We start from the raw sequence: 23,417 nt of genomic DNA on the forward strand, positions 1-23,417 counted from the left end.
TATTCTAAATAGCTCAGCTGGAATTCCATCACTTCCACTAGCTTTATTGGTAGTAATGCTTGCTTCCTAAGGCCCACTTGACTTCATACACCAGGATGTCTGGCTCTAGGTAAGTGACCACACCATCATGGTTATCTGGGTCATCAATACCTTTTTTGTACAGTTCTTCTGTATATCCTTGCCCTCTCTTCTTAACCTCTTCTACCTCTGTTAAGTCTTTACCATTTTTGTCCTTTATCATGCCCATCCTTACATGAAATGTTCCTTTGATATCTCCAATTTTCTTAAAGAGATCTCTAGTCTTTCCCATTTTATTGTTTCCTTCTACTTCTTTGCATTGTTCATTGAGCAGTATAAAAAGTCAAATGTCCTTATACATTACTCTAAATAGTCATGTAAAGCCAAGGAAGTAAATAATTAACAAAGAAAATTATTAAATATAGGAAAATGAGCTTCTCAAAAGCTTCCTAGAATTCTTTAGTCTACTGTTGAACTTTTAGCAAAATAATATGGATAAGCTTTAAAGTTGAATAATAAACACTAGTCTTATATAAAGTGATTAAGTCAAAGTAGTTTACTTCAAATATAGGAATTAACTACAGAAGTGGAATGTATAGATTATTTAGGGAATGTTGTTTGAGAGGACAGTGTTCTCATGACTAAGTCCAGTGTATCCTGAATCCTCATGTTATTTCTTTCTATCAGGGAAGACGGTTTTCCAGACTTCATGCTTTCTTCTGGATCAAGGGGGATAAGGGTATGGGGGTTGAACTGACATCGAGGCTCCCCCAAGATGCCAACTCTGTGGAAAGAATTACTAGTATAGATGAATCTTTGCTGAGGTCTAAGACTAAGGCATATGGTTATACACACACACACATACACACACAGATTTATGCACCTATTTTTTTTAAGCTTTCCCTATTTCTATGAATCACCACTGTAGTCTTAAATATGGGCCCAAAAACTTGACACCTAGCAAGATTTCATACATTTCCCAAAGATTATTCTTCTAATGGGAAAACCTCAGTCTTACAAAGTCTGCTATTTACTTCACCAAATTAAAACTGTCTGAAGTCTAGTATAACTTTCTAGTTTTTTTCTAGCCTACATGCGTATACCAAGAGCTGATCTGGAAAGAAAACAGGTGGACAGGAGCCAGGGATGGTAGGAAGACTGTTTCCACCTTTGTTCAACTTTCTGGCAGAAGCACTGTGTCTGAGCCCCTGCCCCTCCTGGGCCCAACTAGGAAGTGACACACAACACTCCATCTCTCCTTCCTCTCCCCTGGGGCCACTTACATTGGCATGTGCAAAGAGTCCAGAGTTTCCCTGGGCTCTTGCATCTGGGCTGGGAATTTCGCACCTATTTGGCGGTACTTTTTCTCAGAGACATTCTGAGCTTTTTCTCTGAGAGAGGGCAGCAGAGTGGACATGACTGGAGAGCGCATGTTAATGGCTTTTTTAATCGCTGGGCGTTTTGCCATCATTCTCCTGGCAGGGAGAAGCAGGGATGACATTCAGGTCACATGATCCTGTTTCCTAGCAACGTCCTTGAACTTAGGAGAGTCAAAAGGTCATACCTGAACTGTACGAAAGTCATGCGCTTCTTTTCCCCTCCTGACTCTTCATCCTCACGCTTCCTTCGAGGAATGTTGAACATGTTGGAACGAAAGAGCCTTCCTATTTCTTCCTCAATCTCTGTGAAGTGTTGACGTCGGAAGACAATCCAGGCTACGTATGTACAGAATGTATAAAAGGACTACGACAGACACAGACAAGAATCAGAGTCCACAGCTATGACATGAAAAATGACATGGGAAACTCCTGTCTATGGAACACTGCTAAGGAGATGCAAACCAAGATGAGCCACTCTCTCCACATGCCTGCAGAGCTGTGGGAACTTATACATGTCCTCACTTTTGCAGGAGGAAAATCAGACCAAAGATTTAAGGAATGGCACACAGCTTATTAGTATCCTTTCTAGAAGATATTTACTAAATATATGTGCCTGAAAAATAACTATTGGTTATTGCTATACTTCATGTTTCATGTCAAAGAGCAGAGTCCCCAAAGGTAAGTGACTCACCTCAAAGAATTTCCAGTCTTTTTGTGTATCTGATATTTTTCCCCTGAAATAAAACAAATTATAACTTTGAAAGGGAAGTTCAATATTTCAGTGATCTAGGCAATCCTTTATCTTCAAAAGGCCTCTTTGCAGATTATTACCAATGGTCTCATAACTATTTACTCACATAAATGCTATCAAAAAGGCACTGTGAATGAGTGCCAATGTCTTTTTCTTCAACTTCCTAGGTTACCCAGATCAAAAACCCTAGTGTTTGGTTAATCAATATATCCTGTGATAAATCATAACAGAAAAGAACATGAAAAATGATGTTTATGTGACTGAATCACTTTGTACAGCAGAAATTAACATAACATTGTAAACTAACTACACTTTATTAAAAAAATAAAGTGGGACTCATAAAAAAAGCTAAAATAAATAGAAATTCAAGATATACATAATCAGTATAAATTCTGGATAAACAAGCCAACAAGGAAATGTATTCTTCCAAATATATCTGGTAAAGTGTATGTTAGGGAAGTGAGGAGAGGGGAATGGTGGTGAAGAGGTAACACAAGGCATTAGCAGGAATGGAAATAAAGAACTAGAGACTGAGTTTAAAATAAAGAACAAAAATCTCAAACAGCGGTTATGGCTATTGGATGCAAAAAGAATCAGAAACAAAACAGACACGGGTTGATAAGAGCATAATCCAGCAGAAATATACAACCCACAAATGTGACTTAAAACCTTCTAGGAGCCACAGTAAAAAGAAACAGGTGATATTAATTTTAATAATATACTTATTTTACCCCCAAATATTATCATTTCAATATGTAATCAATATTTTAAATTATCAGTGAGTTATTTTACTCACTTTTAAACTTTTTGTACAGTGCATATTTTACACTTACAGCACATATTAATGTGGATCAGCCACATTTCAAGCACTCAATAGCCACAGGTGGTAAGTGGCTGCCATGCTGGTCAACAAAGAGGCCTTACATTCACCTGTGAGGGTGGAATCCAAAGGAAAGAGGGGGAAGCCAGGCTGTTGGTAAACTCAGAGACTGTCATGGTCTGTTATATGGTTTATTTTTCCTTCCTGCTAAATGAGACTCTTAGCTCTAAACCAAATCATATTTTCAGTCATTCCTGAAGGGGTGTAAAGCCTAGAGCCAGACATATGGGGTTCTGGGCTGGGGAGAGAAAAAAAAAACTGTGTTCCCACTAGGCCCCCTGCTGCCTTAGGTTTAAAAGATGGTCAAGGCCTGCTCTGTACAAGGGAAGAGAAATTTCAAAGGCATGTGCTTGGGGGAGGGAAAAGAGGGCCTGGTGCAAGTGACTGAAGGTAAGGGTTGGGGAGAAGGACTTAAAGATGACTTAAGCACCTGAGCTTCAAAGAAACCCCTTTGTCCCCATTCCCATCCCCACCGCCAGTCTCTTTGGTCACCGGTCAGGGGACAGCTGTACTGACAGCAGAGGAGGAGGGCATACCTTCCAGGGTAGAGGTGGGGTTAGAGCCAGAATCGGCCATAACCAAAGATCAGATCCAGTTCTATGGGTTTGTGCCATCTGGGGGTTTTCTTACTTATCCCGGAAAACACAGAGCGGTTTTACTCAACAAGTTCATCAAAATTTTGCTGAAGATTTTGTAATATCAGGATTTCACAGCAGTATTTAGAACAGAAAGACATGTCCTCCTACTTCTCAAGAATCATGAAAGCACTAAATTAACAGCTGCTAAATTACTGGTTCTACTGAAATCTTTATCTCCAGAGATAAACAGTAGAAGGTGTCTAGTCCAACATTAAGTATGCATACATTAGAAAGAAAAGTGAGAAAATACAAAGGAGAATAGAAGCTTCTTCACAGCAGGAAGAAGTTAAAGAATGATATGTTAAAATCAGGTCATAACTCGTAACTGGCAAAAACATTGTCCTTATCTTCTCTAAATAAAAACAACCAAAAAGAGCAATATAAACTTCATGCAAGGATACAATCAACACCCATGTCCAATTAACAACTTTTTCTGGTAAAGTCATGTTATAATCTGTTTTACTCAATATCCATTATTCAGCAATTTGGCCTATATAAAATTTGTTATGTGAATGAGGGTAGTGAGCTAAAAAACTGATTATTCTCCAAAGCAGGTGACATTGCCCACAATGGCAGAAAGACCAACATCTCCAGGAAATGTACTGAGGCAATCACTTATAAACATGAGTTCTTTTAAAAGTTTGTATAAAAAAATACAATGTAATAAAGATGTACTTTAAAATGTTTTTTAGAGTATGTGTTTTTTTTAACCTTGTCATAGACAGAATGTGTCTTTCCCCCACCCTAATTCATATGTTGAAGCCCTTAAAACCCCTCCAAAGTGATGATAATTGGAGATGGGGCCTTTGGGAGATAACCGAGTTTAGATGAGGTCAAGAGGATGTGGCCCCATAATGGGATAAGTGTCCTTTGACGAAGAGGAAAAGACACTAGGGAGCTGTCTAGATTTGTTACATTTTCCCTTTTAACTCCAATTCCAGTTCCTATGGAATATTGTTCTTTACAGCATTGGACTTTCACCACCAGACACAGCCACAACTGAGTTTCTGCTTTGGCCTAGCTACTTTACTCTTGATAAATCTAGACAGTATGTTAAAAAGCAGAGAAATCACTTCGCTGACAAAGGTCCGCATAGTCAAAGCTATGGTTTTTCCAGTAGTCATGTACTGATGTGAGAGTTGGACCATAAAAAAAGCTGAGCGCTGAAGAACTGATGTTTTTCAACTGTGGTGCTGGAGAACACTTTGGAGGGTCCCTTGGAAGCAAGGAGATCAAACTAGTCAATCCTAAAGAAAATCAACCCTGAATATTCCTTGGAAGGACTGTTGCTGAAGCTAAAGCTACAATACTTTGACCACCTGATACGAAGAGCTGACTCCTTGGAAAAGATCTTGATGCTGGGAAAGACTAAAGGCAAAAGGAGAAGGGGACAGGAGAGAATGAGATGGTTAGATGGCATCACTGACTCAATGGACATGAATTTGAGCAAACTCTGGGAGATAGTGGAGGACAGAGAAACCTGGAGTGCTACAATCCATGAGGTGGCAAAGAGTCAGACATGACTCAGTGACTGATAACAACAACAACAAATGAACAAATGAACAGTGCAAATGAACAAAGTTACTTATATAAAGATATTCAATGTAAAAACAGTAAGCATAAAAACTGAAACTACACAAGTGTACACAAGAGGAAAGGTTAACCAAGCTGGTACATTATATGACAGAATAACCACAGTTGCTATTCAAAATAGCAGGTGAGATTATATAAGCAGAATACTAGATTAAGGTTCACAGAAAAAAAATGTGGAACACAAAAAAGTATATACAATACAAATATTGGTATTTTAAAAAATGCGGGGGAATGTGCAGAGAGAGAAATTATGTATCGGGTTCTTTGCCAATAAAGTTTAAAAAAATTTTTAAAGTCTGGCCATGACCAGAGACAGGTCTTCAGGCTATTGTGAAATCAGTATTGTTGTGATGTTGTGAATGTTGGTAACGTTGTGAAATCAGAGAGGGAGATTTTTGGGTTAAGGATTGGAATTTTCTCTCCTGTGATCCCAAACTTTCCTGTGATATGACAGTTTAAATGTTTAATTATATTAGTTATTATAAACTGTCGTCCTAAGGTAAAAAATATCCTTCCACAAATGGGGTCATTTTACTACTCCTACCTTACTCATACCCACAACTGTTTCTGAAAAGCAAGCAGCACAAGGGCAGAGGACACACCCAATACCCCTTCAACACTGGCCCATCATTTGGCTTCTCACCCAGCGCAGCCAAGCAGCCTTTGTCTGGCAACAGAAAAGCAAGATTTCATCGAGCTGATATAATTTGAGAGACTTTTTTTTTTTTTTACTGTTCTTACTTTAATTTTTATTTGGAAGATAATTGCTTGATAATATTGTGTTGGGTTTCTGCCATACAACATTGTGAATCAGCAGTAAGTATACACATGTCCCCTCTCTCTTGAACACTTGTCCTTCCTCATCCCACCCCTCTAGGTCATCAGAGCACCAGGCTGAGCTCTCTGTGTATAATGCAACTGCCTACTCGCTATCTATTTTACGTATGGTAATGTATGTTTCAATCCTATTCAATCTGAAAGAAATTTAAACCCAAGTGGTAGCAGGCTGTTAAAATATGTCACACCTGAAACTAACACAGCATTGTAAATCAACTTTAATTGAAAGAAAGAAAAAAAAAATCAGCTGAGATTCTTCCTAGACTCACTTGGCTCTCTCCAATACTACATCACATGAGTTTCAGACAGTCTCAGTTGAGCCCACTTATTCTGTACAACAAAGAGTAAGTCTTTCTCAAGGGTACCAAAAGTCAAAGTTAAGGGTCGTAAGGATGTGGATATACACACAAGTGAAGATCTAAATGTGTGCTTACTTTCCGCAGCTCATGTGATGCTTATCGGGCATTCCCAAGCCCAGGACAAGGACACAGTACTTCTGTGCCAAGTGTTTCTGTGCTGCTTCTAACTTACTGATAATCACTTCCATTTCTTTTTTCTCTACAAGGCCTCTGAAAGAAAAACAATAATCTGGATTAATTTCTTTTTTCTCTGCTAGGCCCCTGAAAAGAAAAACAATAATCTGGATTAATTTGGTAAATGTCTTTATCAACTAGGAAAAGTCAGAAATATAAACTATTTTGAAACAGAAGTGAGTAACACATCTCACTTATTGTTTCTTTTTTTTTTTTATTTGAGCTGCGGCAGAGGAAGGTCCTCCAAGTCCTTTGACATTTATCATTGTAATCAGCATCTCAATTTATGCCGAATATTATTAATTTATTTATTTTTGGTTGCACTGAGTTTTCGGTGCTGAACACGGGCTTTCCCTAGTTGCAGAGGGTTACTCTTCCGTTGCAGTGTGAGGGCCTCTCATTGCAGTGGCTTCTCTTGTTGCGGGGCACAGGCTTTGTAGCATGGGCTCAGTAGTTGTGGCTCATGGGCTTAGTTGCTCTGCAGCCTGAGCGATCTTTCCAGATGAGGGATCAAACCTGTGTCCTCTGCATTGACAGGCAGATTCCTATCCAGTGTACCACCAGGGAAGTCCTGAGTATTAATTTTTTAAAGATTCTTTATACATTGTGCTATGTACTCCTGAGTGTTCATTGGAAGGACTGAACTCCAATACTCTGGCCACCTGATGTGAAGAGCTGACTCATTTGAAAAGATCCTGATGCTGGGAAAGATTGAGGGCAGGAGGAAACGAGGTCACAGAGCATGAGATGGTTGGATGGCATCACGGACTCAATGGATATGAGTTTGAGTAAACTCCAGGAGTTGGTGATGGACAGGGAGGCCTGGCGTGCTGCAGTCCATGGGGTCGCAAAGGGTCGGACACGACAGTCACTGAACTGAACTGATGTACCCTTAATTTTATACGCAGACAGTCCTAATTGAGAACAGCTCAACTAACAAATTCCCTATCCTAGTTTCTGAGGCAGTGAGCAGCCCACTTTCCTGCTATTTTGCTATAACAGCCATGGAGACTTTTTCCCACCTTAGCTTCCTGAGGGTTTTCTGACATTACTACTATGTTTGGTGGCTCAATGTTTGAACTACTCAACGTTTGCCCACCCTCAGTTCTTTGTTTGCTAAAAAGGCACTAGTGAGGAACTACTCTGGGAACTTTGGCATCAATTACAAGCACCTCCCTGCTTCCCTGTAAAACACAGCCCCATCCAATTGAATTGCAAATATACTTTCTAAAAGACAATCTGTTTTTAGGTTACTGCATGTCTGAAGCCTAAATTTAGAAGCTTCGCAGTACAATATAGCAGGAAACAACATTGCCAACAATATATTCCAATGATTGCTATTGAAAGTGGCACTATCTTGTTCTTGCCCTTTTGTTTTCAGAAAGATTTAAACCAGATGAAACGCACTTTAAACAACAGGAACAGCATACTGCCCCTTCTGTTGTTAACTACTAGACTAACCACAGGAGGATAAGCTGTGGGGGGAAGGGAGTGGGTTTAAGGATAATATAGATGTCTCCAAGCACAAAACTTTATCACACGTGGTGAGAAGGGCTGTGAGTCATCAGAATAACATGAGCTTCTGCAATAGATAAAAGTGGGTTCCAACTTTAAATGCCCAAATATCATATAACCCAACACATACTCTCCCACGAGAACCCCAATGACCATCACTCTTTCCAGCCTCCCTGTTTCCTTCAGAAGCACCACCTGCAGCCTTCACCTCTACTTTTCCAGATCCGCCAATAGTTAATCTCTCCTGCTGCTCTGCTGAAAACAAAGCAAACCAAACAACAACGAAGAAATGGTTTGAAATGTTTGGGCAAATGGTTCTCAAGTCTTAATAAATGTAAAAAACTTCACCTGGGGTAATTGCTAGAAGTCCAAATTCCCAATGCCAATCTTTTAGATTTTGGTTCCATTAAGTCTGGGTAGAGCCTGGCATTTAAAACAAATCCAGGTACAATCCTCTGGAAAAAATTTTGGTAATGATTTCAAGTGCCACACAATTGGTCATACGTTTTGATCCAACAATCTCTCCTGTAAATTTCTTTTTAAAAAGCCATCCAAAGTTAGGGGAGAAATGTAATACATGAAGATATCAATGCAATTATTTATGTCTATCAGAAAACCTGGAGACTCCAAAAATATATAAAATAGAGGGATAATAGGAATAGTAATACAGGCTATAGTAACACAGCCAGTTACTGTTTAAGGACTTGACAAGGATCTAACATATGAGTCCCTGTGGGATTTAAGCCAGGCACCAAAGTCTGTGCTGTTATCACTATATTACATTGCTTTTTAACAGGCAGATTTATAAGTCACTAACATATAGTGGCTTGAAGGAACGTTATGCCACCATTAAAAATTACAATTATGAAGCTTGTAACAACTTGAAAATACGTATGATGTTTAAAACTGCATACGTAATTGAACCTTTGTTCAGAAGCTATAAGTCCTAATTACAAATGGATAACCTTAGCAACATTAAGCCAATCTGACTAGTAAGGGATGAGAGCATACCACACAGACATAGACTGTGGAGTTAAAGAGATGTGCATTCTAGTCTCAGCTCCACCACTAACTTGGCAGGTAACCTCCAGCCAGCTATTTAAACTCTCTGAGCCTTAGCTTCATCATCTGTAAAACGGGGATAAGACTTCTTCAGGAATGAGGTCTTTTAGTCATCTAAGATCATCAAAGTGTATTTTTGATATCTTTCTGTATCTCTCCCTCCTCTCCTCTCACAGGTTATAGGCTTTCCTTCCAAGTGCCAACCACTAGGTTAGGATAAAATGCATTATCTTATCTAATCTGGACAATAACTGAAAGTGAATGCTACTATTATCTCTATGTTAGACCTCATTATTTTGACTGATATTAATTTTTAAGTTATGCCCAGATATCTCAATTTAATTTGTTTCTATTATAATAAATAAACCAATCAACTAATGGAGACTTGAAAATGAGGTTATGCTTTTTTAGAATCACACCACAGAACCATTACTTTTAAGGGTTGAATTTTTCAGTCATTCTGTAACTGATTCCTTCTATGAAAATATACAAATATCACTGAAAAAAAAAGTGAGCGTTAGTTGCTCAGTTGTGTCTGATTCTTCGCAACCCCATGGACTGTAGCGCCCCCAGACTCCTTTGTCCATGGAATTCTTCAGGCAGCAATCCTGGAGTGGGCAGCCATTCCCTTCTCCAGGGGATCTTCCCCACCCAGGGATTGAACCCAGGCCTCCTGCACTGCAGGCAGATTCTTTATCAGCTGAGCCACAGGGAACCCCCAACCAATTAGTGGGTTCTATAATTTTAGTACATTTCAAAAAATAACTAAGAAACCTTTCTTCTCTGTTATCTATTCTTATAGATTAAGAACTGAAACAATGTCTCTGGCTTGAGTAGCAATAATCTGCAGAATTTGAAAACACCATACAAAATAAAAGCTAATATGCTACCAAAGTCTAATAAATTTTGTCTTTGGAAACAGTAAGACTTCTCAAAGTTTCTGAGCCCACAGCTGGCTTGAGCCCCTCTGCTACCATAGAAACACTTCATGATCTCTGGCTGCTCTGGTGGATGTTGCATATTATAATGGCTTTACTGGAGTAGCAATGTTTGAATTATTTATTTGGTTCCTTAGAAAACTGCTATCCCAATACATTCATCTGTCCACAAAATGTTTCTCAGGCTGCTTGTTTATGTGCAAGGATTTTGCATTTTGAAAACATTCCACAGCAACAAACTGATGACTCTTATCCAGCATTCCTAAGAGCTAAATCATTGGGTTGGTTCCATGTGTACTGGGGCGGGCACTGGGAAAGTTTCATGGCTTGCAAAGGTCACCATGCCTGAGAGGCATTGTTCTGCTTGGGACGCTGAGTTCCCAGATTCTTGCCCTGTATAGCTCTGAGCCACCTCCACCTAAAGTGATTAAATTCTTCATATGTAGCCTATGAAATCTTGTTTTCTTCTCTGATGTGGAATATCATTTGGGTCATACCTATTAATTTTTTTAAATTCTTAGTTTTTTAAATTAGATGCTTACAAACCCTTTATCTATATCCATGTTGTTCAATATGGCTGTGAGCCACATGTAGCTGCGGAGCACTTTGAGCAGCTAATGCTCAGCTATTCCTCAATTCCTCTGAATATTATAAAATAGACCTTATTTCAAAAACTTGCTAAATAAAAGTATTTTATTAAGAACTTCCTAACATTGACTACAAGTTGGAATGATTATATTTTTGAGTTACTGGATTAAATACCTTGTTAAAATTAATTTCACCTGTATCTTTTGCAATTTAAAAATATAGCTATCAGAAAAGTTTAAATTACATACATAGCTCTCAAAAGTTGAGCATACTCTTCTATTGGGCATTGCTGGTCTATATTATTTGGAATATTTCATTAACAGAATACCTATCTGAATTATTCAGTGAGCGTTAAAACTGGAGAACTCTTCCCTGTAAAATGTTTAATAATAATAAACATTTTTTTATCTTACAAGAGAAACATTAAATAAACATTTAATCTTAATAATCCAAGATTTCTCAATTTCCATCGTCTCTTTAGCCTACACAAAAGTTAGTTCTAATACTGGCAGTGATAAAGCTTTAAAGTGCACTATGGGGAATTTCCTTGTGGTCCAGTGGTTAGGACTGGTGCTTTCACTGCCAGGGCCCTGGGTTCAATCCCTGGTGGGAAACTAACATCCTGGAAACCCCGAGGCTTGGCCAGAAATAAATAAATCAATTTTTAAAAAATACACTATAAAATTCTACTTACATCATATAGCTTTTGGGTTTCTTTTCCTGTGAGATTTTTTCCAAGTAATAATATAAGTAGTACAACAATGCCATAAGGAAATTGTCAAGATTCTTATTCCTATGAGGAGATTAAAATTAAAATAATGTCATTAAAATAATGACAACATATTTCAATCATGAAGCTAGTCATAAAAGAATACATGGGCACACAACACAAGAATAAGTAGAAACACATGTCAGCATACCCATCACACAACTAGTTTACATTTAAAATTCTACCTACTATAACTGTTAAAGATATAAGAAATCTGACTTTTGTAAACAAAACATTTTAGGAGGTCACAATTGAATTACAATTTTGCTTATCAGTTAGTTTTCATTTTAAAAAAGTTTTTATATTATAGGTAACTTTGTTGTTTAAAAGATGTACACAAATGTACGAGGTAGAAGGACTCTCCCCTCGCTCTTTTGTCACCATCTTACTCTTTAACGGTACCCACTGTTAAGAGTTTGGCATGAATCCATCCTAACCTTTCTAGAGCACAGACAATCACATATAAGGTCCTCCCCTACCAACACACACACATATACATGAATATATGCCTTAATTTTTTTTGTAACAAATGGGACAATGCTGTATACACAAGTCTTTGCAACTTGCTTCTGTCACTTATCTGTGTAGGATGGACCTCTTTCCATGATACCATGTATAGATTTTTCTCATTTTTTTAAACAGCTGGATAAAGTATTCTGTAGCTCATAATTTAACTAATCCTGTACTGATATTTAGGTTTTTTAAAAATATTATAGACATCGCTGCAGTCATCATTCTCATAGCCACATTTTTGAGTAACTTCCTAGAAGTGAAAATGCTAGGACACAGAAATCTGTACATTAAAGTTTCATAAGTTTTGCTCTCTAAAAAGATTGCATTGATTTACAGTCTTATGTCATTTGTTTTAAAACTAAAAGCCTTTGTTTTCTTTCCAAATATTCTTACAAAATTTTTGCTGCTTCCTTTCTAGCCCCAGATGGAAATGTTTACTGTGGCATGCTTTCCTTAAACATACCTTGAGAGCAAGATGAAGATGAGCAGTGCAGTCTTTTTTTCCCATGATATTAATAATCACCTGTCCTAGGCTGGGTTCTCTCAGAAACGTGCCATGAGACAGATGTGAGAGTAAGTAGTATACTTGGAAGTGATCAGAGAAAACATCAGTAAGGGAGCAGAGAGGTGAGATAGAAAAGGGCTGCTAAGAAGTTCATTATCACTGTGTAGTTCGGTCCCATGGGGGACTCTGGGAGACAGTGTAGAAAACTCAAGAGTTATCCTGATAGGTGGAAGGTGGGCTATTTATCTCTCCCTCCAGCACGTCACTGACTGGAGGCTGCTTCTGGGACGCTGACTCCCTAGTGCCCCAAACTTGCCCTGTAGTCTGGCTGAGTGTGCTCCTGCTATAGAATAAAGCATCAGGCAGAGACTCTCAGATGTTTCCCATAAATGGTCTTCACTGAATGCTGAGGGAATCTGAAGGCACTCCCACAGTTCAGGATACCCATTTTCCACCTGCAGTCGCAAGTGCAGCTGTCACGTGGAGCACCTTCCACGAACAGCCACCTGGGACAGCAGGACTTCCAAACTTGTATCTGAGGGAACTGACGCTTAAGAAGGACAAGAAGCTGGGCCAGAGTCACACACCGAGTACTTGGGGCTGCCAGACATAACTAGTGGAGAACACTGATCTCCAGTGAGTGAGCATACCCTTTAACTAACATACACACAGTGCATACTCATTGGAACTCTGACAATATGCTCTCCATACTCCTTGACTTTACTTTGGGCTCCTGTGACCTGACTTTTCCTCCCTTTGGTCTCAGTCTTTGAAACAGAATCCTGAGAGGATGGCTAGCACAGAGCCAGCTCTTTCTCCTAAACTCAGATTTTTCACCATTTATCAGATGGAATGACTTCAAAATAAAAGATAAAGGATCTAAAATGTCTCACAAGCATTACATACCTCATAAACGTTGTAAAGGAACAGATACGTGGCATCTCAGTATCTTGTAGCAAAAGCAAAGCCACAACTGAAGGGAGAAAAGATGGACAGTTGAAAGAGGGACAAACTGCTGCCCTAGAGGCCGACACCAGGGAACATATGTAAGGATGATGACAGTTACTCACATTTAGCATCATGCAGTGTAACGTTGCCCTGCTGACTCCGTTTCTCCAAGCCTCTGGGTGACTTATCGTCTCTTAGAGCAAACCTTTTATCTGTCACCCTGTTAGGGGATATGACAGTCTCTAGTAGTGCTTTAAAATTTTTTTTTTAATTTTTGGCTATGCTGGGTCCTTGTTGCTGCAAGGGGTTTTCTGGTTGCACAGAGCAGGGGCTACTCTCTAGTTGCGGTGAGCAGGCTTCTCATTGCCATGGCTTCTTGCATTGAGGACCATAGGCTAGGGCATGCAGGCCTCGGCAGTTGCAGCACATGGGCTCCGCAGATATGGCTCCCAGGCTCTAGAGCACAGGCTCCACAGCTGTGGCACACAGGCCTAGTTGCTCCACAGCATATGGGATCTTCCCAGATCAGGGATGGAACTCGAATCTCCTGCAGAGCAGGTGGAATCTTTACCACTGAATCCCCAGGGAAGCCCTTTAATAGTACTTTGAAAGGTTTTAGTTGTATTTAATCTATCCTGAGGCACAGAAAGTATTTACTATAAAGTAAGAAGACCCTGAGTGTTACGCGTGGGTTTCATTTAATATAGGATCATTTTGGAATATATTTTATTAAACATTGTATATACTGTGCTAGGGATAGGAGGAATGCATACTGCCTGACATAAAATGAAAATACCAATTTCACCCAAAATAGAACATTTAGCTCATCTGTTTTTGGCATATCTATCATTTTCAATTCTTTTTAAAAGTATAAGAAGCTGAAAATTCATTTGTAGCCAAATTATCACAAGGATACACTATTGGGATGACTAGCTCCTATCATAATTGTGAAATAGTGCATGTTCTTTCCTTGATGCGTATTTGCATTTCAACTTAAGATGATGGGAGTGATATTTTCTTAAGAGTTTGTAGAGGCTTAAGCCATTCTGCTAAGAGGCACTATTAGCAACACTGCCATGGTGGTAGTTAAGCTACCTGTCTGAAGCTGGGCCATCAATTTCAACAAAGTGAACTGCTTTGCCTTTCTTTCCTCTTTCCTTGGATTCTACTGCAGGTGTAAAACTGTAATAGAAATGAGAAAATTAGGAACTTAATCTTTTCTTGGGAGAAACTAATCAGAGCATTGCCACAGCTCATGGAACCTTAGGACTGATATGTATTGTGAGTGTCCTGGAGAGAATCGGAGGCACATCCACTCTTAATCCATGTATTCACATGCGGAACAACCACCTAGGAAAAGATGAAAAGATCGGACTTTGTATTCAGCATCTACGTATCACTAGCCCCCAGAATACCACCATAAACAAATCATTTCATCTGAAAATCCAGCTGTAACTTCACAAGAAATAGAAGGCTTGTGATCGATTTGGAAGGATTTTTTTGATTTACTGAGTACTTGTTACATGCAAAGTGCTTTGAAGTATGATCTCATTCAATCCTCACAGCGACTCTATAAGGAAAATATTGCTACTGTCACAATTTTTCCATTATGAGAAAGACTGAAGTTTAGAAACAGATTAAGTAAACTGATCAAGATCACTTAGCAAGTGCCAGAGCCAGAATCGGGACCAGTTCTCTAGCTACAGAGCCATGTGCTTACCCACCAGGCAGTCCTGCCTCCCAAGCAGGACTCAGTTGTCATCGCTGTGGACTCTTCTAAAAGCTCGATTATCTCTAAGAACGTTTCAGGACCCTTTACTTAACTCAGGGTTTCTTAGACTCTTTAGTTTGTGAATAAGCATTACTGAGCAGTAATGGGCCTAACAAACAATGGACCACAATTAAGCAACAATAAATATATACTGAGGCCATACTCTGTGTCAGGCATTGCTGTAATATCAAAAATAAGTGTTGTCTGACGAGAGTGTCCACTTTCACTACTATTATTCAACATAGTTCTGGAAGTCCTAGCTACAGCAATCAGAGAAGAAAAAGAAATAAAAGGAATCCAGATCGGAAAATAAGAAGTAAAGCTCTCACTGTCTGCAGATGACATGATACTGTACACAGAAAACCCTAAAGATAGTATCAGAAAATTACTTGAGCTAATCAGTGATTTTAGCAAAGTTGCAGGATACAAAATCAATATACAGAAATCATTTGCATTTCTATATACTAACAATGAAAAATCAGAAAGAGAAATTAAGGTATCAATCCCATTCACCACTGCAATTGAAAGAATTAAATATCTAGGAATAAAGTTACCTAAGGAGACAAAAGAATTGTACACAGAAAATTATAAGACACAGATGAAAGAAATCAAAGATGACATAAACAGATGGTGAGATATTCCATATTCCTGGCTAGGAACACCATATGACCCAGCAATCCCACTCCTAGGCATATACCCTGAGGAAACCAAAATTGAAAAAGATACATGTATCCCATTGTTCGTTGCAGCACTATTTACAACAGAACATGGAAGCAACCTAGATGTCCATCAACAGATGAATGGATAAATAAGTTGTGGTATATATACACAATGGAATGTTACTCAGCCATAAAAAAGAACACATTTGAGTCAGTTCTGATGAGGTGGATGAACCTAGAACCTATTATACAGAGTGAAGTGAGTCAGAAAGAGAAAGATAAATATTGTATTCTAACATACATACATGGAATCAAACTTACATTACCATATGTAAAATAGATAGCCAATGGGAATTTGCTGTATGGCTCAGGAAACTCAAACAGGGGCTCTGTATCAACCAAGAGGAGTGGGATGGGGTGGGAGATGGGAGGGAGGTTCAAAAGGGAGTGGGTATGTGTATACCTATGGCTGATTCATGTTGAGGTTTCACAGAAAACAACAAAATTCTGTAAAGCAATTATCCTTCAATAAGAAAAAAAAAAAAACATTCTCTGATTATAGTCAATGCACAAAATGTTTAATAGGAAAACAGAAAAAAGTCTTTTAAAGACCAGTAGGATGCAGTTCCTAAAGAGTGCATTTTCTAAGAGAATTGTGGTATTTACCAAATACATTAGTTTGGCAGCCATTGTGGATTATGATGTTTATTTTTCTGCCTGAAATAATGCCACCTTGATAACATGACCTAGAAGTTTCATCTCTGCCCACAGTTACAAGTCTCTTTGTTAAGTTTAAGTGTAGATATAGTAGATAGCAGCACTTTTCCCCAGACTTTAATCATTCTCTAAGCATGCACATATACTCTTACCATATCCTTGTCAACATAAGTTTTGAAACAACTTCCTTTACATTTTTTCTGGCATTAGTTGCCCACAAAGTCATAATTTTAGAGAAATACCTGCCATGGGAATAATAAAGTTAATCAGTTTGGTACTGTCTTCTTCCAGGAGTTTTTGCCAACATCCTGGCAATATTCAGATTGAAAACTAGGTTAGAATCTAAAAGCATGTATATACTTTTAAAAATGTCACCTCAAGGGAATGACTTTTTTCTTTTTTTTTTTAGAACATTGGCACCAAGTTGGTTAGCGGATGATTCCTGAACTTTTCATTCTTTCTTGTCCTCTTCTTATCACTGGTCTCCATGGATTGGGTATTTAGGGGGAGGGTGTGCTGAAATACTGAGGGAATGGTGAGAAAAAAAGAAGTGAAAGGATACCAAATGGTGATAGTGGCTCTCTCCAGAGAGAGATGGGGATTGGATAGGACAGAGAGGGGGTATGGTGATGAAGGGAGCTATCTTCCCCAGCTGTATGCTTTTGTATTATTTGAGGTGTTTGGTTTTTTTAATAACAAGAATTTGCGTCACGTGCAGCCTGTCATGTCTGAGTCTTTGTGACCCTTTGGACTGTAGCCTTTTAGGCTCCTCTGTCCATGGGATTTCCCAGGCAAGAATACTGGAATAGACTGCCATTTCCTCCTCCAAGAATAAAAATAATGTATTGATATATTACCTGCATACCTTAAAAAATGTTGATAGAGGTATAGAGGAAGAAGCAGTATGTGGTCAATACATTCTATTGACAGACCATTTAGATAGTCTTTAACAAGATGGTCAATTCCCCTAAACATTCAGACATTTTCTAACAGCTCTGTGAAGTCTATTCTGCTTACTGGATATCTAGTGTGCAGCATTGATATTAATATAACCACCTTAAACAAGAACACAAAACTGTTTTCAGTTTTCCCTTGGACCATCAAAGTGTTTGGGGCACTTATAAGCCATTGGCTGTTAACTCTCCCCCCAGGCTAGAGAAATTTCAAGTCACCAGCCCTTCCTGGTTTCTCTTCTCTAGAAGATGAGAGAATACAGAAACACCCAATCTCAGTTAATGACAAATGAAACTTTCCCTCCTAACCTTGTTTCAGATCCATCCCTACAATTCAACATTTCTTCCCCTATTAGTTTGCCTGAGTTAAACTGGACATGAGAGAGCCTTATAAGGAAAAGGACACATTTGGGATCTTACAGATCAGGTCTGTGAACTAAGTCAAGTGAACTTAAAATTATAAAGTCATAAGATCATAGAATTTGGGGTTAAAGGACATCAAAAAGATCATCCAGTACATGGATGTCATTTTACTGATGGAGAACTAAGGCTCAGAGAGGCTGACCATGTCTCAGCATTTGAAACTTGTGGCAGTGCATGCCCTTAGCCAACAGTCTGACATTTACTGCTAAACCTTCATCTTTGTTTTTATGACCTCTGGACACGTAACACCTTCCCACACTTGTCTGAGTGGTTTTTAACTTGACTAAAGTCATCCTCTGGTTCAGATGGTGAGATAGATTCCTTCTTGTGAGTGTCCTGCCATAGCTCTGAAAGCAGTCTATGCTCACAGTGCTTTTGGAATCACTAAGCAGCAGCACTAGTAATAATTGAAAATTGTCCCTTAAATTGCACCTCTGATTGGCTCCCAAACCACAGTCTGACCTAGATCTATACTTTCTTCCAATCTTCATAGTTCCCCCTTCAATCTGGCAACCTATTTAGACCACGTTGTGTTGATGTGCTCTCCTGATATTTCTAGAACAATCATGTCATTTTCCTTTGCCCTGAAACAAATGAGAAAAAAGTCATATTTTCTCCTAGAACTCATCACTAAGATGCAGAGGGTTGGACCACTCTTGGCTTCCACACCAGTTAGAGCTCTTCAGGGGTTACTAGAGTCTTTTCTTAGGCTATGTTGAAAAATAAGTCCAAGGCTTCTGGAGGTGTAGTTTCCTGTGCGTCCTCAGGGGAGTCCATGACCTTAGCAAAGACTCAGACAGGGGCTGATTCTCTCTCAGCTGGAAGAAGGCACCTGAAACATGAAATGAAAGAACTACAGGCACTCTATCAGAGAGATGCATGTCTTGTGGGCCAACTCACCTGTGAATAAAGGTATTCCTTTTTGTAAAAGATTCTTTGATGTGGACCATTTTTAAAGTCTTTATTGAATTTGTTACAATATTGCTTCTGTTTTATGTTTGGATATTTGGCCCTGAGGCATGTGGTATCTTAGCTCCCTGACCAGGGATTGAACCCATGCTCCTGCACTGGAAGGAGAAGTCTTAATCACTGGATAGCCAGGAAAATCTCCAAGGTATTCCCTCTTTAATAAATAAGAAAGGAATGGGCATGCAAGCTGATGAACTATGCAATGCCCTCATTTACTCCTCAGAAGGCATTAATTTTCTGAATAAGGAACTTATAATTAACAAGGCTAAGTAACTTGACAAAGTAGGACCACCAAATTAGTAGCAGAACCAGGATTTGAACCCAGGTCTCCCTCCAAACCACTCTCCATGGTCTTTTTCTTAAGAAATAATGACCATCCTTTCCCTGCCCATTACTGTGTCATTTCATGCATGGAGGTAATGGGTATACTGCTATATTCTGATATAGTTATCCTCCTCAGGGTATAATCTGCAAAGGTCAGACAAACTCTGCCTGGGAATAGGCCACTACTTCTCTGAAAGGTAAGAGTCCCAGTGTCATTCATCCAGGAAAGATGCCAGGAACTGCAAGGTGGGGGAGAGGAAAAGGAGTCATCTTCTTTTGACCTGAATCTGAGAGTACCTAGATGTCTATGAACTCCTGTGGGCTAGTGGGTGTAAAAGGTAGCCTATCTACCCTAGGTGGAGGGAGACCAAAACCATGGAAGAAACTTCCAAGGTCTTAAATTGATGTCCTAGAACTTGAACACTCCTGAGATCAAGCTGTTACTGTGCAAAGCAGATTATCTGGGTACATGACACTCCAAATTCCCTCCCACAGCCCCCATGTCCTCAGTACAGCATGCACTTGTTCAGTGCATTTGGTGATTGCCTACTCTGTGAAATTCTGGAGATGGTTTCAGGGATGTGAAGATGATTAAGACAGTTCCTGCCACTGAGGGCTTACAGTCTATTGGAGGGAGATACTGTTTAAAGTAGAAAGGACTTTGGCATCAGATAAATCTTGGTTCGAAATGTCAGTTCTGCTGTTCTGGCTGTATGACTTTGACTTAAATGCTTAATCTCTCTGAGCCATGTTTCTTCATCTATGAAGTAGAGAGGAGATATTAACACTCACTTTTCAAGGCTGTTTTAAGAATCAGAAAAATATGCAAATGCCTGGAACATAACAGGTGCATAGCAGATGGTGGCTAGTCTTGTTAGTTTAGCAAAACACTTTTAATGGAGTCAATATTTTCCCAGTGGAGAATTAAAACTAGTTCTAATCTTCCCTAGTAGCTCAGTTGGTAAAGAATCCACCTGCAATGCAGCAGAGCCTGGTTTGATTCCTGGGTAGGGAAGATCTGCTGGAGAAGGCATAGGCTACCCACTCCAGTATTCTTGGGCTTCCCCTGTGGCTCAGCTGGTAAAGAATCCACCTACAATGCGGGAAACCTGGGTTTCATCCTTGGGTTGGGAAGATAATTGGAGAAGGGAAAGGCTACCCACTCCAGTATTCTGGCCTGGGTCACAAAGAGCCAGACGTGACTTTCACTTTCTTTCTTTCTTCTAATCTAATAATTTTACCTTGTAAAATTTGCTGTCTATTGCAGCAGGTATAACATGATCTCATTAATGTAAAACTCTATTTCTATAACTCAAAAAAGCAATTTTATAAAGTAGTTAATAATACAGTGTTAACCAAGTAGACCTAGATTTAAAACATCTGAGCTGTGAGATATGACCAAGGCTGTTAGCTTTCCTAACTTCTTACCTCTTTGACATCAGTTTCTTCATATGTAAAAGTGGATTAACATGCAGCTGTTTCAAAGAGTTGATAAACTGATTAGCACAGTTTCTGGTACATAGGAAGCAGCTGATAAATGTCATCAGAAAGTGATATCTGGAAGGCTGCCAAAATAGTTATCTCTAGATGGTGAGATTTCAGGAGACATTCATTTTATTCTTTGTACTCTTCTGTATTGCTTGATTTTTTTTTTTACACAAACACATGCAATTTCCACAAAAGCTATAATAAAATTTTGTTTAAATTTACCTTCTGAATTCAAGTGTTTTGGTTTCATCTTTCCAGTACCACATCCCCAATCGCAATCCCAACTGCTGTAAAATGAAATGATGGCAGCAAAAATAATTAAAGGTTCAATTTAAAATCAACATTCATAATGAACTTTTAACAATAGTTGCTCTTTAACGCTATAGAGCCTTAAACTTTCTTTTTTAAAACTTGATGCCAGGATTTTAAGTTATTATTTCGGGGTGTAGTTTCAGTAGACAGTAAGGAAGGGAGGAAGGTAGGGAAGAAAGGAAGGAAGGGAAGGAAGAGCGGAAGGCTAAGAGCCTGCATCACCTCAAGGCTCACCATAGCAATTTACCAATTGGGACTTAGACCACAATAAACTGGTGCCCAAGGCAGCCCCCATCTTTCAGAGGGGCTACACCTGTTGTAACCCTGACCCAGGCCTTCAAAAGCAAGCGAGCGTACTACAGGTTCGCACTTTCCAAGGTTGCGTAGCCACCAGCTCGGAGCCTTTCCTCTCCGGGGGTCCCAGCCGGACCGAGCAGGACTGCTTCCTCCGAGGGTTTCTTATTTTGCAGACAACCCATCAGAGGTGGTGAGGTAGAACTTTCCTACATCTGGATATCAGCGTGGGGAGCCGGAATTCAATTCTGACCGTTTGCTGAACATACCTCCATCATCTGGTTTATCGTAGACCACTTTGCCCAGGTTTCGTCGAGTGCGGCTCTCCCTAGGCTACGGCGGAGCCCCGCCCGGGGGGCGCGGAGGGCAAGGCCGCGGCTGAGGCAGTGGAGGGCGCCGCGGCCCAGCCACCGAGCCCCGTCGGGCGCCGGAGGTGGGCGGGGGCCGCGGGGTGGGGTCAGCCGAAGGGGCACTTACATCCGACAGGGCAGACTGAGAGTCCAACCGCCGCCGCCTCGAATAAAACTCCCCAACCTGACTCATGGTCTCCCGCTGGCCGCTTCAGAGCGTCGCCTGGAAACCGTGACTGGGGGCGGGGCCGGGGCTGGGGGCGGGACCCTGCTTCCTACGCCGCTGCGGCTGATGGGCGTAGCTCCCGCCTCTGCCGACACCCTGGGCTGCGGTGGCTCGCTGGCATCTCACTGCGAAGCTGCCCGAGGGTTTCTTGCTTAGGGGTCAGTTGGCTTTGTTTTTAATTAGAAAAACTAGATTCAGTTCCATAGGGAGGCTCCCTTTGTTTGATAGCACGAAATGAAGTTTAAATCCAGGTTGGAGAAACAAAATCCAGGCTGGGACTAAATTGATTGGGACGGGGTGGGGGGGGGGGGGGGGGCGTGGCGTGGCGTGAGTGGCGCAACCGTGGAAATCAAGGTTTCTGATGTGGAAGTCGTTTGAAGATACCCAAATGATCGGTGTTTGAGGATTCTTAAGGAGTGCTGCGATTCATGGGGTCGCAAAGAGTCGGACACGACTGAGCGACTGAACTGAATGTATGTAAAGGATCATCCTGAATTAAAGTATTGAGAATTAATGTTGCAGAAAGCAAAGAACCTTGGTTTGTGTCAGTGGGTATTCAACAGTGTCTCTCATTTGTGTACAACTCTTTTGCAACCCCCCCATGGCCTGTAACCCATTATGCTCCTCTGTCCATGGGATTTCCCAGGCACGAATACTGGAGTAGGGAGCCATTTCCTTCTCCAGGGGATGGAACCCCCTCTCTCCTGCTTTAGCAAGTGGATTCTTAACCACTGAGCAACCTGGGGAAGTCCACGTTCAACTTCATTCCTGCATTTACTTTTCAAACCATGTGTCTTGTAATTTCTTCTTGCAACTGAGTTGATATGCAGATTGTTTTTTTCCCCCTTCTAACACTGATGGTAAGCAATGCTAAATGACACTGTATGACTGGGAATGCCTCATATTCTGCTTTTGTTTTAGCCCCACAACTTAATTAGCATTAAATAGATGGTCAGTAAATACCTGATTTTATTTTCATATAAACTTATGAATCCCACATTGGTGGGATGATGGGTAACACCCATTTATTGTTTTTTTTCGGCTGCACCCTGCACACATGTGGGATCTTAGTGCCCCAACCAGGGATTGAATTTGGCACCCCCTACATAGGAAGGTGGAGTTTTAACCACTGGGGAAGTTCCTCGCATAAACTTTACAAACAAGAGCAATAGACACTCCACTGCTTCCCCTTAACCCCACCATCCTAGTCTACTTGGTAACACACAATCACTGTTCACAGTAGTATAAAATTGTAAACACCTAGATTCATGATCCACTCTCGAGTCCACTGCTGGTAACTGCTCTAATTCGCTCAGGTATAAGGAAACCCACCAGTACACTGGCAATGTTGCTTTGAGGCTATGGCCTTTAAGAGGCTGGCTTATTATAAGATGACTCATTTGAAAAGAATTCACCAACATATCCCAGTCATCAAAAGCTTTTCTCCAACCTGGGTATTTAACT

The 23,417-nt window shown here is 40.1% G+C and overlaps 1 protein-coding gene across 4 annotated transcripts; it reads right to left on the reverse strand.

Annotated features, from left to right (window-relative positions):
* Positions 1 to 551: 551 nt before the first annotated feature.
* PPP1R36 (protein phosphatase 1 regulatory subunit 36) lies at positions 552 to 21,965 on the reverse strand. Of its 4 annotated transcripts, none has more exons than XM_040226284.1 (11): positions 21,855 to 21,965; positions 20,994 to 21,058; positions 14,563 to 14,649; positions 13,590 to 13,687; positions 13,426 to 13,492; positions 11,427 to 11,525; positions 6,531 to 6,665; positions 2,089 to 2,131; positions 1,583 to 1,761; positions 1,302 to 1,493; positions 552 to 802 (listed from the first exon to the last, which is right to left on the reverse strand). In XM_040226284.1, exons 1-11 carry the CDS (start codon positions 21,918 to 21,920, stop codon positions 619 to 621), a joined length of 1,215 nt encoding a protein of 404 aa, XP_040082218.1. In that variant the 5' UTR covers positions 21,921 to 21,965; the 3' UTR covers positions 552 to 618. The 4 variants fall into 4 exon arrangements, with proteins under 4 accessions (XP_040082218.1, XP_040082222.1, XP_040082221.1 ...); XM_040226287.1 differs by lacking the exon at positions 20,994 to 21,058 and adding an exon at positions 14,730 to 14,817 and having other exon boundaries at positions 560 to 802; positions 21,855 to 21,935; XM_040226286.1 differs by lacking the exon at positions 21,855 to 21,965 and adding an exon at positions 21,647 to 21,739 and having other exon boundaries at positions 560 to 802.
* Positions 21,966 to 23,417: the final 1,452 nt, after the last annotated feature.

The sequence above is a fragment of the Oryx dammah genome, unplaced genomic scaffold, assembly GCF_014754425.2.
Source record: "Oryx dammah isolate SB20612 unplaced genomic scaffold, SCBI_Odam_1.1 HiC_scaffold_26, whole genome shotgun sequence".
Classification (NCBI taxonomy): Eukaryota; Metazoa; Chordata; class Mammalia; order Artiodactyla; family Bovidae; genus Oryx; species Oryx dammah.